General features: G+C 33.4%; 1 protein-coding gene across 1 annotated transcript in view; it reads left to right on the top strand.

Annotated features, from left to right (window-relative positions):
• LOC117103548 (multidrug resistance-associated protein 4-like) overlaps positions 1-20636 on the top strand; it is a gene marked incomplete in the record, with an annotated part of 38104 nt that overhangs the window by 13943 nt on the left and 3525 nt on the right. The window contains 19 exon segments of the mRNA XM_033244122.1: positions 141-147; positions 330-419; positions 1425-1588; positions 2332-2457; positions 3761-4010; positions 4575-4694; positions 5926-6027; positions 6182-6373; positions 8203-8384; positions 9304-9400; positions 11068-11244; positions 13205-13348; positions 13776-13932; positions 14875-14954; positions 15639-15789; positions 16256-16486; positions 16871-16980; positions 17747-17938; positions 19759-19914. Of these exon segments, the coding sequence (XP_033100013.1) occupies positions 141-147; positions 330-419; positions 1425-1588; positions 2332-2457; positions 3761-4010; positions 4575-4694; positions 5926-6027; positions 6182-6373; positions 8203-8384; positions 9304-9400; positions 11068-11244; positions 13205-13348; positions 13776-13932; positions 14875-14954; positions 15639-15789; positions 16256-16486; positions 16871-16980; positions 17747-17938; positions 19759-19914 (2728 nt within the window).

Genomic DNA, 20636 nt, shown 5'->3' with positions numbered 1-20636 from the left:
TTCGTGCCCTGCGTAAACTCGCATCTCTGGCAGTAACCACGAACATGTTAAGACTACAGATAACTCAACTGGACTGAGCTTGGCTTGACTTTAGACCGGTCTTAGTCTGTGTTCAGTTTTTTTAGTTATAATTGTATCAGGCCAGATGTGGGACAACCCAGACTGGTTCAAACTTTATACTGTGTGTACTTTAACCAGACTGAGTCAAACCTGGCTTTGCCCTCTATACTGCCTACATCAATTGTCTCTTTTATTTATAAACAATATTGTTCTACTGTTCTCAATTGACTTCATTTTAATGCAATTGTTCCATCATCTCATTCCTGCAGGCCCTCAGGTTGAGTAGTACAGCTTTAGGAAAGACAACAGTTGGACAAATCGTAAACATTTTGTCAAATGATGTAAACAGATTTGATCTGGTAAGTTTCTGGTCTGAATTACAGTATGCAAAAGATAAAAAAGTATAGTCATTATATTATTAATAGTATAAAGCAGATATGTAGAAGATAAAAAGAATAAATAATAGTTATGTGCATAAATATTTTTCTTTGAAATAATATTTCACTACTGAGTTTGTGTTGTGTATCTTCTGGTCAAAAAGTATAACAATTTGATTTGATTTACCTGACAAAATAACAGTCTATGGGAGGCAAGCCTGTCGCTCCTCCTGGAAACTGGCCTTGGCTAGACCTTGTTAGAAATATGCATTAAATGTATTAAAGTCTAATATTTAAGACAATCTGTGTGTAAGACATTCCCCCAAGATTTTTTGGATGTTGGATGTAAGATGGCTCCTCCGCTGTATTTACCATTTTTACCATCATTACTGGCAATCCAAGCAATTCATTTTTGATAACTACTGTTAAAGTATGTAATTCAACTTGTATGTTCCGGTATTGGGTATTGGGTTGATCCAATTGAATAGTGTTCAAGTGTCTGTTCTTGGATACACCTGTGGCTGCTACTGCCTTCTAAGATACTTGCCTTGTAATCCTAGGGTCATGGGTTGAGTTCCTGTGGCAGCAAGAGCATTTCTGACAACTAAAAGCAACTCTCTAAGCCACATAAAAAGACAATTAATAGCTTGTCTCCTGTAATTGGCAAGTTACTTGCTCTTGGATGCGAAAGAAATAAAGAAAACTATTACTAAAAAATATAGATTTCAGCACATGTGCATGGATAAACCTTTATTTATTTTACTCCACATGGGACATGCTATTCAGGATCAAAAGTGTATGTTTATACCTGTATTCATATGGTACGATCTAGGTAGCTTATCTTGTACTTTTCAAGATATGATTGTTCTAAAATTATTATTATTATTATTATTGTTATGATTGTTATAAATGTTTAATATTATTATTATTATTATTATTATTATTATTATTATTATTATAATTATTATTATTTTTCTTTAATCACAGGCGATGCTCTTTGTCCACTACCTCTGGATAGCTCCATTACAGTTGATTGCTGTTACTGTGTTGCTATGGTATGAAATAGGCCCATCATGCTTTGCTGGTGTGTTTATCGTTCTGCTTATGGCTCCACTACAAGCATGGTTTGGAACACTTTTTACAAAATTTCGGTATGTCGTGTCTTTATGTCATAGTTGCTTTATCAGCGGTACTGTATTTTGGTGGTTAACACGTTGACTGCCAGACCTTTTTTTTTAGGTTCCTTCATGTATTCCGGAACAAGTATACATGTACAAACATTTTTGAAGTTAATAACTTTGGAAGCCTCAAAATTATGTTCATCTTGCCTCTTAAAAAGAGTGCTGTACTTTCATTCCCCAATTACCAAATCTTAACATGTCTGATTTCAGTTAATGACCCATCATTACCTGAAAATACCAATAACTTTTTCTACAACTTATTAGACAAGACTTTTTTTAGTCTCTGTTTCACATACTTATTAGAGGAGTGCGGAATATATAAATAAAATGTTGTTTTCGTATTTAGAAGATAGTTTTGCCAAAATCATACAGATGGAGAAGAAAATAAAAATTAACTTCTACTGATGAATGTAAAATAAGATGGTTAAATGCTTCAGGAAGAAATATACATGTCTTTTTTTTGGAGGTCTTGATAAAAATAAAGAAAAACTTTTATTCTTTTTCTGAAATTTTCACTTTTTTGTGGCGGCAGGTGCGCTAATTGGCCAAAATTAAAATGTTATTTTTATTTAAAATAATCAATACTTGCAGTTGGTATATAAACAAAGTATAAAAAAAAGTCTCGCCTTAGCCATTTTGCCAAAAAATGCCTCATTTTATTTTTTTGTGGCAAATACTGTAACATGATAGAACGTTTTTTATTTTTTATACAGATCAAAGACTGCTATCTTGACTGATGAAAGAATTCGCATTATGAATGAGATCATCGCTGGAATGCGAGTTATCAAGATGTACGCTTGGGAGAAACCTTTCAGTTACCTTGCATCTGAGTGTAGAAGGCAAGATCTCATTACTCACAATTTTCTCCATTATGCTTAATATTACCAACTTACTTTAATCAACAGCCTATGAATTTCACACCGGCAATCAGCAATTGCTGACCAAGATTTGCCACAGGACGGCAATTTTTTGCTGACCTAGTCCTAGGCTTCTTTGCTTCAAAAACTGCTTGGAAAGTCAAAACTTGGCTGAAACAGGCTAAAGCAGATAATAAATTTCATGTACGTCGTCTAACCAAGGAAATTGGTTGTTCATAAGAAAGATTTGTTTGTACAATAATTATTTTTAATAGGCATACGTACCATGTGTGTCTTGTCTTTCTCGCCTAGCTAGGCCTAGTCGTTTTGTAGGCTAGGTAGAAGAGATGCTAGCCAGCCAAGGCCTAAAACATTGCCCAATTGAAACCATGTAGGCTGCGTAGATCATAATGCTTATATAAATCTATTATTTGCTTTCATTGTACATTATTATTTAATCATATTTAAAACTTCCAAATAAAAATTATTGTAGGCCTAATCTTACAGTCCGTTTAAACACAAACACGATTGCATTGTGACTTCTACTGTCAATAGTACATGTGTGGAAAATCCCAGATAGATCGTTCTCGGCATGGACATGCATGTGCAGTTTTGATGCACAGACAGCCTGTGATGATACGATTGTAGCTTTAATGAAAGTGATATTTCCCATGCTAAAGATAACACTAAAAGGACAATTCTTTGGCGATTTTCTTATGTAAAACATATACTACACAATTAAAATAATACAAATACAACCATTCTTTCACCAAGTTCAGTAAATTAATAAATAAATTTCTTCAATAGACTCTTTTGTAGTGCAAATAGGGTCACAGTCATACAATAGTGAATTATCCCTGAAGAAAAAACTAGTAAAAGAGCTAACATCCTACCAAATAATAGTATGTTTGAAAAATATTACCTTGATTGTACATTTTTGTTATATTGTTTATTTAATATGTAGAAATATTATGAGTCCTTGATGGGTAGAATAGAAAATATTAAAAAAAAATTAAATTGATTTTAAAAGAAAACACCAAGAAATTAGTTTAATTAGTAGTAGTAGATATTTTTTATTACCAGCACCACAGGGCATACAAGGAATACTTGTAGCACCATTGTCATCATGCCTAGACTACAGTAGACCAGAGCGGGTCCTTCAGGGCCCGCCCTTACGGTCATATTTGCGAACGTTGAAGGTTGTGTATACAATATGAAGTAGTTATTTTATTAGTTTTAACTGAGTTACATTACATTTTCATTAAACTGATGTTCTTATTTCCAGGCGTGAAATCAGGAAAATTCGCAAGACCTCACTGCTTCGTGGATCGAACCTAGCATTCTTCTATACAGCCACTAGTCTTGTTAGTCTAGCTACATTTGTTGTTTATTCACTTACTGGTAACACACTGACAGCAAGTAAGGTGTACCTTGTGATACCGTTGTACAATGTTGTACGACTCTCTGTAGTGATTTTCCTTCCAAATTGTGTAATGACGTTAACAGAAAGTCTTGTTTCCTTGCGTAGAATTAAGGTTAGTTTTTCTAAACTTGTATATTATTTCTAATTTTAAAAAGAAATTGAAATACGTTATGCAATTGCAATGTTATTATTATTTAACTATAAGAATTTTAAAAGGCAAATGGGAAAAACCCATAAAACGCCACATGATGCAAAACTATGGGTAAACTGAGGGTGTCTTTCCACACCTCGCCCCCATTCTTCCCTCCCCTACACAAGCTGGATTTGCAACTGCAAGGCTTATTATTTTAATAAAGAATGTTGTAAAACAATACAAATCAGTGTTTTTTAAATAGTCCAACTGTGCCACATCTTCCTAAGCCTAGTGTATTCTCTAAGGTGCATCTAGGCCTACCTTCTAGGCCTACATTGATTTAGAATGGTAATATGCATTACACTTACATAGGTAAATTGTATATATAGAATAGAACACCTAAGTGGAATTTAATTTGCCACAACGTTTATCGGGAACGTATAGATGAGATCTGTCAGACTTAACCCTTTTTACAAACTAGTATGTACACTATATATAAATTTTGTATGTTAAAAAGAAGGGTAATCCGCATTTTTGTTTTAGGAATTTTTGTTGTTAGATGAGCTTGACCAAGCTGCTCTTGAGGCTCAACATAGTAACCTTCGACCTAAGCCAGAGGATGTGCAGGTGGCAGCTGAGGATGTTTCAGCATCTTGGGATCAAGTGAGTCAGTGGTGGTAGTTACTATTTGATTAGTTTTAATTACACTTCACAATGTCTGTTACATCTTATTTCTTTTGACTGTGAGCTTGCTTCTATAAACTACAATTTGATTCGTTAAAATTGACCTACAAAATGAAAAGTTATAGTAATTGAAAATTTACGATTTTTATAAAAATTCATATTCTTGTGTAACATAAACTGTCATTTGATTAGGTACAGAAAATGTTTTTTTTTTCTGCAAAGTATGTCCCACAACATTGGTAAAATTCACAGCCCACGAAATTAGGAAAAAATTAGGTTGGCAAAAATTTGCCGACCTTAAATTTTCCGAGGTTGGAAGCCTCGGCAATTTTTTACTACCGAGGCCTATATAGTATAAACTACGATTTTTCCGAACGCTCAACCTTACATGTTAGATACAGATTGTGATTTTGTTAATTTCTCTATTAAATCAATATATTGCTGGTGAAAGAAAGGTCGTACTTGTATTAATTTAATAGTGTAGTATAATACATATGTTTTACATAAGAATATCGCCGAATAAATTTCATCTTAGCGTTCATTTTATCGTTATTTTTGGCATGGGAAATATCACTTTCGTAAAAGCTACGATCGTATCATCATAGGCTGCTTCAAAACTGTCATTCCTACCTAGGCCTAGCCTACGAAACGACTAGGCTAGAAAGACAAGACAATTGTACACAAATCGTACGTACTGCATGCCTATTATAAATAGTTATTGTACAAACAAATCTGTTTTATGAACCACCAATTTCCTTGGTTTGACGACGTACATGAAATTTAGTGTCTGCTATAACCTGTTTCAGTCAAAGTTTTTGACTTTCCAAGCAGTTTTTGAGGCAAAGAAATCTAGGCCTAGGTTGGCAAAAAATTGCTGTCCTGTAGCAATTCTGGGTCGGCAATTGCCGATTGCCGACGTGAAATTCGTGGGCTGAATTCATGTTGAAATATTGAATATAATTTCAGTCTAATGTTGGTGCAAAAAATCACTAAACCTTTGTAATCACTGCAAGACACATGATTATCATGGCAACTGTCACGCAATGTGGGTAATTCATTACACACTGACGGTTAATTTTTGATTGGTTGCTAGGTTTTTTTTGGCGAACCAGGGAATAGCTACCATTCAGGCATGCCACCATTAATTACTCTTAAATATAACTTTGAAACTAGCAGTCATTGAGTTTCATATTTATATATTATTCATTAGGTTGATGGGGAAAATTCCTTCACAATGGTTCTAGAGAATATTGATTTAAATGTAAAATCTGGGGAGCTGTTGGCAGTTGTTGGATCAGTAGGCTGTGGAAAGGTAGGTTTAACATCTACCTAATATTGCCCAATCAAGTCGTCTTCTAGACTTTCGTGGGCTATCCTTGGTGTTTACACAGAATAAATCCAATCCAATATACCTGTTGAGGATAATGATGTTGAAATAAAACCATATAATTGTATTTTTTTTGTAGTCTTCTCTATTGATGGCGATTATGGGAGAGGTCCCTCACATAACTGGGAAGGTAAAAGTGTCAGGCCGGCTAGCTTATGCTTCCCAATTGCCTTGGATTTTCTCAGGCACTGTTAAGGATAACATCCTATTTGGCAAACCATACAACAAGCAGCAGTTTGATCATGTCGTTGAAGTATGTGCTTTAAGAAGGGTAAGTATTGGGTATGCCAAGCTGTGAAATAGATTATATTTATGAAAAAGCAGTGGAGGGTGGGGGGTTATGGTAATCCGTGGGTGTGTATTAATTCATGTATTTTGTTTTCTTTATTTCAACTGGGACACATTTTTACCTGTAACAATTGTAAAGCACAGTACAATATACAATGAAAAGATCCCAAAAGAACCACCATAGAATACCAATACAGTAAATATAATGCTAAAATTTCATAACAAACAGTAGTATTTACATTTGATTTACATCTTACTATTAAAATAATACAATGTTTGCTAAAATATTACTTGTATAAACTTTTAATATTTTTATATTTGTTAATTCTGATTGTCTTTTGATATCACCATTGTAACACTTATTAAATCCTTTTATTTGCATATTCTATAGTTTTTGAATGTAGTTATACTTATTTCTTCATTCCTGGAAATGAGCCAATAACTGGGAAGGTAAAAGTGTCAGGCCGGCTAGCTTATGCTTCCCAATTGCCTTGGATTTTCTCAGGCACTGTTAAGGATAACATCCTATTTGGCAAACCATACAACAAGCAGCAGTTTGATCATGTCGTTGAAGTATGTGCTTTAAGAAGGGTAAGTATTGGGTATGCCAAGCTGTGAAATAGATTATATTTATGAAAAAGCAGTGGAGGGTGGGGGGTTATGGTAATCCGTGGGTGTGTATTAATTCATGTATTTTTGTTTTCTTTATTTCAACTGGGACACATTTTTACCTGTAACAATTGTAAAGCACAGTACAATATACAATGAAAAGATCCCAAAAGAACCACCATAGAATACCAATACAGTAAATATAATGCTACATACATAAAAATTTCATAACAAATAGCAGTATTTACATTTGATTTACATCTTACTATTAAAATAATACAATGTTTGCTAAAATATTACTTGTATAATCTTTTAATATTTTTATATTTGTTGATTCTGATTGTCTTTTGATATCACCATTGTATACACCTGTTAAATCCCTTTATTTGCATATTCTATAGTTTTTGAAAGTAGTTATACTTACTTATTTCTTCATTCCTGGAAATGAGCCAATAAACAACATGAATATGACCTGACTCTTGTTGGAATTACATTTTTAATGTGCTATTTAAACATAATCAGTGCATGCTTTAGTTGTTTTGCTTTTTAAGTGAAAGTTTATTTTTAAGCACAAATGTCTGTATATATTATCTGTGTGCATCTATCATTTATTATTTAATGACTTAAAAAATATCAGACAGTCAATGGAAGTGAAAGAATTTAATATATTGACCTTTTTATACACAAAACTTTTATAGCCTCCTGTTGTTGAGAGCTAGGTAATTCACTACTCTATAGAGAAAAGGGTCAACACTCGCTTGGTAAAACATAAATAGATTGAATAGGAAAATTCTTGCACAATTTAATTCACTGTACAACCCGAAGAATTGACTATTTAAAATAATTCCATTGGATTTGTCATTTTAAAATGACAAATTTTTTTTTCATAAATTGACATTATCAATAAATTATGCATTGAAAGGTTAAAAATAATATTTTCATTGAAACCCAAATTTTTTAATACACAACTGTTAAAATGCAATTTAATAGTCATTGCAAAAAAAATATAAGAAAGTTCTATTTCTAACAGAAAGGTTACTTATATATGAAAATTAAGTAATTAAATTTTTATATTCAAATATAATACAATATGCTGTTTGTGTAACATACAGCTTTTGGTACTGCATGTATTATTACTGTTTTAATGATTACCATTGAATTTAGACTAATAAAGCTGAATGAACATGCACCTTCTATTGGCAGGACCTTGATATTTTACCAAACAAAGAGTACACGCTAGTTGGTGAACGTGGAGTAACCCTAAGTGGAGGTCAAAGGGCAAGGGTTGGACTTGCAAGAGCGGTTTACAGTGACATGGATATTTATTTACTTGATGACCCATTAAGTGCTGTTGACACAGAAGTTGGGAGGTACTTGTTTGATGTGTAAGTTATGTTGATGTATTAGATATTTGTGACCCTCTCTAGCAAAAACAGACTCTTGTCTTAAAATGACATTATTAAATCTTTGTAATTCAAAGGTAAAATGCTAATAATTGATTAAAAAATATTTAAATCCATATAACAAGTTGGTGAGGATATAATGATGTATATATTTTTTTTGATTTGAAGTCTTTTTTTTTTTTCTTTTAAGACAAACGCCAGACTGAGTGTAAAATAAGGCTTGCGCTGGGAATATATCCCAGGACGAAAATTAAGCCTAGAACTCTGTCCTTGCATTTTGGAAAATAAGGACTGGTTGCCCCACAGTTTTTGCAGAAAATTTAGCCTTGGCCTATCCCTTAATATACAACCAATGTATTAAGCAGTAGGCCTACGTTTCTGTGCACTTTTTTTCCTAGCGATTTTCCATGCAAAGTTGCGTTGGTTTTTGAGATAATGAAATAATTTACAGTTTGGGGAAAGTGCCTTTTTTTTTTTGCCAGTCAGTCACATAGATAAATCTTTTGAGTATTTGCATTTTGGTTGAAATTTCGCAATTCTCCATTTTTTACAGTGTTCATGAGAAATTCACTTTTCCTATATACCCGAACTTCAAGTGCACACATCACTGGTTCTGTTTTATCCCAGGAAAGCCATTCAAAATACAGTGTAAAGATTATACTGTAATGTGTTCTACTTATGTATAGCCCGGCAGTCGTCGGATTTTCTATGGCGAACGCAATGGCACTATGTGCAATAGTCGGCGTACATTGTCTTGTGCTTACAAGGCGTAGAGTTGGGAGTGGTCTTACGTCTGTCGTATGACGCAGCGAGTACCCGGCATAACATATTCAGTAGTGAGACCTCACATATTTGTCAAGCATACTTACTGTAATACATGAGATTTCAAACCTATTTACAGATGTATTAGGGAGAGTTTGAAGGATAAACCTTGTATATTAGTTACTCACCAACTTCAGTACTTGGAAAATGTTGACAAGATACTTGTAATGAAAGATGTAAGTTTATATGATCTTATAAATTCCATGTCACTAATCATTTATGTATTGTTTTTTTTTTTCTTATTTCTATGTTTTATTGACAATGTTAGTATTGAAAATGTTGATCATATTAACAATGCAGATGATAGTGTTGATTTTAACGACAAGGCTTGCCATCCCAAAACCAGCATTTTGCTGCTAATTTTTAAACTGAGTAATTAGCATATGAACGTGACAGTATTGTATACTTCAGTACAGAGAAGCTGTAATAATCTTACTCGTAACTTGGGCAATACCAAGTTGATTCTAGCAAATAACCTATCATTTTAAAACTTATATAAATGTGGAGAATATGAATATAATATATCTCCCTGATGCTGGTTTCTGCATTGCAAGCCCCATATTGTGTATAGTGAACAAGTAAAATACAAATGCTGAACCGAATACAAGATAACCCATAGTGTACAAAATATAATAGTTATAAAATCCTTGTGGTGATAATCTCCTGTTTATTTGAACACAGATACTCTTCATGTCGAAAGTAAGAAAGTAAGCAGAGTAATTGTGCCAAGATTAATAGAATTTAATAGTAGTTCATAGGTCATGTGAAAAACTATTATTGAAAACCATTGGACCGGCAACCATAAACTATATGCATGTGCATTGTTAAATGTAATGTTAAAGTCTCACTTGTGAAAATGAACAATCAAAAACAGTATCCATGTCACTAAAATATTGCAGAGGAGGCCCTTAAATGGGATCTGTATGTTATATGCACTCTACGCAAACTGTACAATATTTGACTTTTAAAAGTTATAAGAAGAAGAATATAGAGAATTTCTGTTATTATTAGGAACCATTTTGCAAGCACAGGTCAAAAATACTGGCAATGATATGCTGACAAAATAAAACTAATGAATAGAAAAAACGAGAGGAACAGCACACACACAGTAATATCGCGAAGCCAGGACAGGCAGGATGGAATCATGAATATTAATGAGTTCTCTTGTAAAATTACCAAGCTACTGAAAAACATGTTTTGCCTTGTAGATGTTAAATATCATTCCTTGTTTTCTTCCAAAAATTTTCAACTATCTTATCACAATTTATTTCATAACTTTTTTAACTCATAATCGTAAAATAATAAATAAACAATATTTCTAGAAAAAATTTCAAACCTTGAGTTCCCCTTTAACAACTGGGTTTAAATATAATGTACTAGTATTTTCAGTCATTTTTGCATTTTTTTTTAATGATGTTTAAACTTGTAACATGAAATTTAATTAAAAATGTCTAGGATTGGCTGAATTTTTTTTAGGGTCGGTCGGGTTATGCCAACATAACAATTTTTTTTTTAGTAACCCACTACTATAATAGTAGCCCACCCTAAAAAATAATTAAAGAACAGTAACCTGTGGTTATTATTAGAAGTTTTATGAGTAGAAGTTTTAAAAGTAATGGAGTAAAAAGTAGAGTAAATTATATGCTGTAGTGGACAAAATATAAAGATCACAAAATTAACAATACATTAAGAGAATGCCAAGGTGCAGATCCACTGCCATCATTCCATTGATATGCTGCTGCTTTAAAAATACAGTGGCCTTCAAAGTAACAAACTTTTTCTTGGATGTTTGTTTAAAGTTATTTGATAAAAATTGACAAATTTCTAATTTGAAATAAATCAGGGTCAGGTAGCTGGTTATGGAACATACAGTGAGCTGCAGTCTTCTGGGATAGATTTTGCCACTTTACTAAAAGAGCCCGAAAACAAAGATGATGTAATAAGTAACCAAGAATCAACTACTGGGATAATGGCAGGATCACAACAGTTTAGTTCCACCGGATCATTAGAATCCTCTAAGGTGAGGAATAACAAACTGATTGCTTAATTACCATGATGGCAGCATAATCCACAGTGGCGTAACGATGGGGTGGGGTCCTCCATGGCTTTCTGAGAGTGGGGGAATTTTGGGTGCCGGTTGCCAATTCCATTGTAGGATTTTAGATGCACTCGTATTTTAAATATGTTTGTCATTACATTTTAATGTTTTTAACCACAAAATAAATGATATGATGTATGTGGTAAATCCAGGAATGTTTAATAGGACTTTTACTGATAAAGGGTCAATACCACCTCAGCACGACCATGGTTGGGGCTGAGGAAAGAAAATTTATGATTACGGCAATGGCCGGAAATGGCATTCACAGACTTAAAATTAAAAAATTTAGGGGCCCCCTGTAATTCGCCCCTGGATATAATATGATATACAGTCGATTTCAGAGACAAATTATGCTTTAATGTATCAACAAAGTCCTTTTGGGTCAGGGTGCTAGGTCGAGGACCATGTGGTTAGGGACGCCTAGGGGTTGGAGTCCCTGCGGACCGCCGCACCAGAGCGCATAGACACCACTGATAATCCACAATCAGCTAAAATGGTTTCAGCCTTTTTCTGCGCTTTTGAGTTGGTTGCGGAAAGGACATGCATGCATTACTCGGTAGGTTAATGAGTCTTTCTGGACTGGCAATTTATTTCAACAACTGGCCAATCATAAGAGGGCCAGGAGTACACGCTTGACCCACAGACGTACGTGTTATTCCACGTACATGTTTGACACTATCGTTCTGTGGTAGCAACAATATGCAAGGGATGGGGCATAGTGGAAAAGTGTGCTTCATGGTATTACCTGTTTCTGTACCGAAACATCATATATCCTTGTGTACCTATATTTCTGCTTCGTATGCATTTAGCTGGAAGGCTGCCTGTGAAGTTAAGCCCTGTCCAAACTATGAAAATTTATTTGACAAAAAAAATGTGACATGTCTAAATATGGTCATGATGACATCTCATCATGACCATATATGGGCACATCATGACTATATAATGTGCATACACCAGTTTTTTTGTCCTAGAAAATGTTATAATCCGGACACAGCTTTAGGTTAAAACACTGGTTCAATGTTATGAGACAGTTTTTAGTCATTGATTTATTGCTATGTCCAAATAAGGACTTTTAATGTCAAGAAAGATTAGCGGATTATCTTCCAGTGTACAAATTACCTTCCATTATAGCCTTAAAGATGTATTGTCCCCTAAAAATGATTTTTAAAAAATCATAAAAAATAATTTGTAATTAACTCATTTTGCAGTAACATACAAATTAACTTGAACATAGAAATTATTGAATTTATAAATGTGTACCCGGGTTTTTATATTGGGTAATGATAGTAAAAATAATAAAACACTTCCAATGATTTGAAGTGTTTCTATAATTTTTCACTGTAAAGTTATGGGTAAATATTTTTTAAATTCATTCATTTCTTTTTTCAAGTTAATCATTTTTATGTTACTTCAAATTGATAAGGTTAATTTCAAAAATGATTTTTATGATTTTTTTTTTTTTTTTTGTATTTTGCATGACAGACAATACATCTTTAAAACCTAGGCATTATTAAACATTTCTCCATGTATTATGACAGTCAACCTATTGTGTATAGACTAACAACATCACTACTGATTTGTTTAATTAGGGGTGTGGGTGGTGTTAGGAAACAATCATTTGCTAACAGAGTTATTAATGATTAGAACAGTCTTTTCACAAGAAGTTCTTTGTGCTTCATCAGTAAATTATATGAAGTCTGGGCTTGAAAAGAGCTGGTCTGGCCACCATCATAAATTTAGCCAATATGTAATAGAGATGTTTTTTTAAGATGTCACAAGAGGGACAAATGAGTGCTCTTAAGTCCTACGGTTCAAGATAATTCAAGGTGATATTAAAGAGACCATTCTTTTTAATTTTAAACTTTTTTTTACATTTATAAAGGGTATAGACTCAGCAGCTGAAAACGAAGGAAAGGAAAGCAAAGCTATTGGCACTGTCTCCTTTAGAGTTTACCGGCGATATATTGGAGCTGGAGGTGGAATTTGCTTCTTATTGCTATACGTATTAGCTAATATTTTAGTTCAGGTATAGTGTGTATATGATTATTTTGCCTTAAAGTTCTTGTATTTTACCATCCATATATCCTTTTTTCTCCTGTTAAACATTTCCCATTACAGATCCTGCACTAGCTTTTGATAAATTACTATTACAAATATTTCATTATTATTATTATTCTAATATTTTTAGTGTAATCTCAGCATTTGCTAGAATAATTTTTTTTTTATGTTGTAGACTTCATAGTAATAACTTGTTTACGTATTTCATCTTTTTTTATGATTTTCAAATAAATTAAATGAAGAAATATAATGAGGGCTATTTTGACCAAGTTCTTTTTATACCTCTTTGAATAAATAAATAAACCTGTTTTAATCTGAAATAACTATAGCAAATACAGTAATTAATTACTTAATCACATAGCTGTTGTGAAATTTAAGATTAATGTATTTTCCAGACACTATATAATGCATCTGATTGGTGGTTGTCATATTGGGTGTACAAAGAAGAAACAGCACAAGAAGAATTTGATTCCATTGATTTTGCAAATTCTGTAAGTAAAATGATCATATGGTTTTTAGATGCATGGGTTCAATTCAAATATTGTAGCATTGGTAGGTGGGCGGAGCTTAATAATGACAGTCGCCTACAGTAGTTGAAGTTGACCTTTCTCCCTGTGAGCTACAGCGCATGTTGCGAAAGACAACACACCGCGAAAGTATGAAAAAATTATGGTAAGCCTTCATATCATCTTGTTGGTTTCATTGTTTTTTCGCCACAAATTTCTTGCGAACAAACGATCGAACCAAAGAAGGGGTCAATTTGGGTCACCGACGGGTCAATACTAACACAGTATTGCATTGCAGCTGAAAAGTGTACCACAAAACATAGGTTTTCTGATCGCCAACCCTATAAAAAATGCGTGTTGAAACACACATTTTTTGAACACATTCCTAACCAAGGCACGTTTCTGCTGGTGAAAAAACACAAATGTTTTAATAATTGTTTAAAAACATGTGTTTTTTAGCTCAGTAGAAACAGGCCCTACCTAACAAATTTCATTTCCCTATTAATTAACCCCCATAATAAGACATCTGTCTCTTATACACATCTTTACTTCAAATTGATAAGGTTAATTTCAAAAATGATTAGATGTGTATAAGAGACAGGCTTAATATAGATCGTTTGACACGTAAAATAATTCTAAACAAGAATGTTCAGATCTTGAAAGAAAACGCGAAAGCCAAAAATGTAGGTCGCCTAGGCCTAGATATAATGTTGCAGTGACAGAACAATAGAATTTCCATGTGTGTTGATACAAACGGTTACCGTTGTGTGCGCATGCGTCTGACAGTTTATGTAGAAGTTGTAAACATTCAGTGTTATCAGATGAGTTGAACCCATGTGAGCTGATTTCAAGGGGGATAAGGTTGACCTCATGGCCAGCGTCTCTAAGATTTAAAACCAGAGGTGAATATTTATTGAACTTCCTTATAATTAAAATGTTACATCACATCAAACCAAATCGAAGTTTATTTTTCCTTCTTGTTCTTAAGGTCGAATTCTGAATAGATTTGCCAAAGATATCGGATTTATGGATGACCTCCTACCACTAACATTTGCAGATGTCGTGCAGGTTGGCAAACTTTTCAAGTAGAGGGCGCTTTTTCAATTATAGATGACACTATGTCACTGCATTAAATCAATATTATTGTATAGTACAAAACAGAAAAATGAAATGTAAATATTAATTTTTAATATATAAAATTTAAATTAAATTGCAAAGGTGGCACTATATAATTTGTAATAAATAGTAATTATTCATAAACAAACTAATTTGAAAGTAAGTAAGTAATAAGTAGCTTCAAGAATGCTAAAATATTAATATATTGAATATTAAAATTGATAATGCAATTTAGAAATGGTGATTCTAATGAGGGGAGTACGGTACTTGGTACATTTCATGATAATACCACTAGCAATTATACTTTGTAGCTCTTGGGTGAGGTGAGCATTTCACTGAGAGGTATTGTTCATGCTTTTTGTTCAAATCCGGCGAATGTCAGATTTTAATCGAAGTCGATCACTTGGCTCCTTGCAAAGCCCCCGCATGACAGTTAGGCGAGACAGGATACATAGTAGTGGCGCCGTTTTATGGGGCCCAGCCACAATTTCTAATTCCAAATTTAGTATAATGACAAAAAATGAAATAACAATACAGTATTTAAAGGTTCATGAACAACTTATTATCACACCATTGCCTACAAAGATTTATTAGTGTAAACCCAATATCTGATATTGTTGCACTCCATTTCAACAGATTTCCTTAATGGTCTTTGGGATCGTCACTACCGTGGTCATTTTCAATCCAGTTGTGCTTGTCTTTGTCGTGCCACTTTTTGTTATTTTAGTGTTTGTGCGAACATATTACCTATATACATCACGTGATGTAAAGCGTATGGAGGGAATTAGTAAGTTATGTTTCAGTTATTTCAATTTTTGTTCTAAAGTTGTCATTTTTTATTTGGAAGTACAGTTTATATGTGTAACATACTTAATTTTCACATGTCCCTAATCCTAATTTTTATCTTGTTTAAATGATTAGAATAGGCAAGTTTAAATTTTAGATTACATATGCTTTTCTAAGATACAGATATATAGTTAGTTTTTATAAGGCAAACAATTAAGATCATTTTACAAGCTGGAAATACTGTAACAAACATACAATTTAATAATAAAATACACTGAATTGATATATATATATATATAAGCATTTAACATTACTCAGCTAGTGAGTAAATATCCGTTTATTCAATGGTTTAATTCACTTTTTAATTGATTTTCCTCATTATTTTTTTATTGCTTGCAGTTTATAATAAGTATTAATGAAAGCCTTGTAGTTGAAGGATTTTGTATTATTCTAAATGTTTATTGCAGCTCGTAGTCCAGTATTTTCCCACCTATCCGCAACTCTACAAGGTCTAAGTACAGTGAGAGCCTTCCAAGTACAGCAGTCATTCAAGGATCAGTTTGAGAGCTACCAGGACACTCATACCCAAGCTTGGTACATGTTTCTAGCCACATCGAGGTACTTCGGCATCTGGCTTGACTGGTTGAGCTTGATATTTGTTGCAGTTGTCACTTATGGCTCTGTCATTTTGTTACATGGTAAGAGTGTTGCATGTAACTTTCTTTCATGTGTATGTTAAGTGCCTAAAGTCTCCATAATATGCACTCTAAAAATCTATTATTATTATTATTATTGTTATTATTACTACTATTATTATTATTATTATTATTGTTATTATTACTATTATTATTATTATTGTTATTATTACTATTATTATTATTATTATTATTACTGTTATTATTTTAAGTATTGTATTTTAATTAATGTAGATTTTTGTTTAAATTGCTTCTGTTTCTAAGAATCTGAATTGTTATTATTATTATTATTATTATTATTATTATTATTGTTATTTTTATTAGTATTATTATATTTTAAAGTATTGTATTTTAATTAATGTAGATTTTTCTTTTAATTGCTTCTAGTTTCTGAGAATCTGAATTCTGGATCTGCTGGATTGTCATTTTCTTATGTGTTAAGTTTGATGGGTGCTTTCCAGTGGGGTGTGAGACAGACTGCTGAGCTGGAGAACTTAGTAAGGAAGTTATTTTGTGAGGATACACATTTTTTTTTTTGCAGGGGGGGGGGGGGATGGGTGGGATGATGCAGTGGGTAAGATGCAGACAAGCATATACACTGGGAACATAGAGACTTATAACTTCCTTACTTTTACCCCAAAAATCCAAACTTGACTAGCCACTTTCAACTTTCAGAAATCTCAAACACATGCAAGACTTTTTTATATCTTGTGTAGTGAACCCACTGCCTGCAATTAATGATGATTTCAATAAAAATACAGTTTTATTTTTGGGCAACTAGCGCAACCACCATAACGAAAAAATGGAAATTTCAGAAAAAAAAAGTTTTCCTTTATTTTTATTACGCCTGCCGCTGCTATGAAATCTCCAAAAGTAAGATGTATATTTCTTCGGAATTGTATAAATTTAAAGCATTTAACCACCCTATTACTGCACACTTTACATTCACCAGTAAAATTTTATTTTCTCCTTCATATGGATGTTTTTGGCAAAACTATTTGCTGAATGTAGAAAACAAAATTTTATTTTTTAATTTTCATCCTCTGATGATCTCAAAAATAATAAGCTCGTGAAACATGGTACAAAAAAAGTATCGCTTTAAGAGAATGTTCTGGGGAGTGTCTTCAAACTTTGTATGATAGCGCTAAGTTGAAAATAAATTAGTTATAATTTTATTGTTAAGGCTACACACAGTTCTCAAGCAGTATTGAAAGCAAATACAAAGACTTATTGTGTGCTAATAAAATTATTTTTACTTTTTAGATGACTTCCACTGAGCGTGTTCTAGAGTACACGGATATAGAGCCTGAAGCTCCTCTTGAACGTGAATTTAAACCTTCCTCAGATTGGCCTAAATATGGTATCATCACATTTGAAGGGGCATCTCTGTCATACTTTGATGGGGGACCAACTGTCTTGAACAGACTCTACTGCTGTATACGATCCAAAGAAAAAGTAAACATCTAATATTATTGCTTTATATTATTTTAATATCATATACTGTAATATCATATGTATCATCACCCAATTTGGTACACAAATTTATATGGTAATCATGGATGTCACCAGCTTTTTGAAGTGCCGGTCGGCGATCATCCCACATTTTCCTGGGGGGGGGGGAGACCCCCGTATTCGTGGAAGCTCAAAACCAAAAGGCCTAAGTCAAGCAGGCCTAGGCCCAAGGCTAGCTGACACGATTTTTTTAGGCTAGGCCCAGGTAGGCCTAGGCCAGAATTTGAGGAATGCAACAAAACAGATGAAGATGAGACTTACTGTAGGCCTAATTAAATTCAATAATTGACATGCTTTGTTTTAGATTAAAAAATAATAATGAACAAATCCCGGCGACAAAGCGTCGATCCAACTGTACCCAGCCGCATTGTTTGCCGTAATTTCACATGTTTGACGATTACAACGGTCGCCGTATTCGTGGAAGCTCAAAACCAAAAGGCCTAAGTCAAGCAGGCCTAGGCCCAAGGCTAGCTGACACGATTATTTTAGGCTAGGCCCAGGTAGGCCTAGGCCAGAATTTGAGGAATGCAACAAAACAGATGAAGATGAGACTTATCTGTAGGCCTAATTAAATTCAATAATTGACATGCTTTGTTTTAGATTAAAAAATAATAATGAACAAATCCCGGCGACAAAGCATCGATCCGACTGTACCCAGCCGCATTGTTTGCCGTAATTTCACATGTTTGACGAATACCACACGTCTCCCACGATGAATGTGTATGTCACTGATTCATGTGCACTCATTTATTTATTTTTTGTCCATTTACACATTATATATCAATTATAACTAAAAGTGAAAATCAGGTTTCGTAAATTTTTAATAATCTTTTCCTGCCCCGGATCATGCTCTCATAATAAAACACTTGAATGGTCACGATTTCAACTTTAACCAATGTGTACAGCCACCGTGTCATGCCAGCCCACGACGTTCGCTATGACTCACCTGGGCCTAGGCTGTTCAGTTAGCGATGAATAGCAGGGCAGTGCAGTATTTTGTTACAATTAACGTAACCACAGAAACATTTATTGTATTCTTCTTGTCTTTATCAATTTAGCTTGTCTATAATTGTGTTCAGGTAAACTAATTATTTTGTTACAATTTGTAAACTGTTGAAATAATAGTGGTGGTCAGGAGCCTGTAAATCCTTGTCTGAAATGTCGAGAGCGTGGTGACATTCCTGGGTAATATATGGGACTTGCAATTCCAAGACCAGTATCAGTTACCAAAACAAGAAAATTGACTTTATAATATATATTCATATTCTCCACATTATAAGCTTAAAAATAATATGTCATTTACGGGAATTGACTTATTTTTACCAAAGTTATGAATAAAAGTGTTACAGCTTCTGTCAGTTTAACAATCAGCAAAGGTACTTTGGTTTTTGGATGGTAAGCCTCAATTGATATTACCAGAAAACAGCTGTCACCTTGGAGTGCAGGACAGAATAAAATTCAAAAACAATCATCAATAATAATAATAATAACAGGTAAACATAAAAAATGCATGCCATACAAAGTGATGCATATCACATACAATATTCCAGCACAGTCTTAATTATTGTGGTTCAGGTTTAGTGTTCTCACTCAATGCTGCATAAACAACATATTCCATACTGAAAATTGGTTTTTGAAAAGCACTAAATAAAATGATTACCTAGCCAAAGAAGTGAAGCTCATCACCAACTCAATCTACTTAATAGAATTAAAGGGGCTGAATTCCAGTGAAATTAAAACAGTACAACTTGTTTCTCTTGAAGGTTGGTATTGCTGGCCGAACTGGGGCTGGCAAAAGTTCCTTGATGACAGCTCTGTTACGCTTGGCTGAACCCACAGGTAAGGTCATGATAGATGGTGTTCTAATCAGTGACCTTGGACTGCATGACCTTCGAAAGAGTATTTCAATAATACCCCAGGTATATAAAGTTTTATTTAAAATATGTAACATGCATACATTGTTGTTAAAATTTTCCAATGCCCATAACAAAATTCACTTATAACAAAATTAGGAATTGTTGGCCCCCTTGGGTGCAAGTTTTGTACCGAAGAGTATTTCTGCCACAGAAACTTCCGTTCTGATTCATACTACTGTGCATGCTAAACCTTTAATTTTGCAGGGGAAAGGAATTTTGCATTAGGCTAAATAAAATTAATTTCTAGTTTCACATGCCTGCCCTCATCAAATTCTGGAGCCTTATGAAAAAGTTTACTATTTGCTATTTAAAAAAAAACAATAATTTTTCCATGTAAAAAAAAAATATCTGAAAGATTACTTTCAGAGGCTAAGAAGAGGTGGAAACTTAAATAGAATACATTACAAATGATTTTTATACTACTTTTTATATCAAAACATTTGTTTATTATTTACCAGCCTGTTTACAACTTGTCTCTTATACACATCTAGATGTGTATAAGAGACAGAGTGAACCCACTGCCTGCAATTAATGATGATTTCAATAAAAATACAGTTTTATTTTTGGGCAACTAGCGCAACCACCATAACGAAAAAATGGAAATTTCAGAAAAAAAAAGTTTTCCTTTATTTTTATTACGCCTGCCGCTGCTATGAAATCTCCAAAAGTAAGATGTATATTTCTTCGGAATTGTATAAATTTAAAGCATTTAACCACCCTATTAC

The sequence above is a fragment of the Anneissia japonica genome, unplaced genomic scaffold (genome assembly GCF_011630105.1).
Source record: "Anneissia japonica isolate Jap-2015-1 unplaced genomic scaffold, ASM1163010v1 scaffold1065_len1792383_cov172, whole genome shotgun sequence".
Lineage (NCBI taxonomy): Eukaryota > Metazoa > Echinodermata > Crinoidea > Comatulida > Comatulidae > Anneissia > Anneissia japonica.
This window is presented reverse-complemented; position numbering and strand designations above follow the sequence as displayed.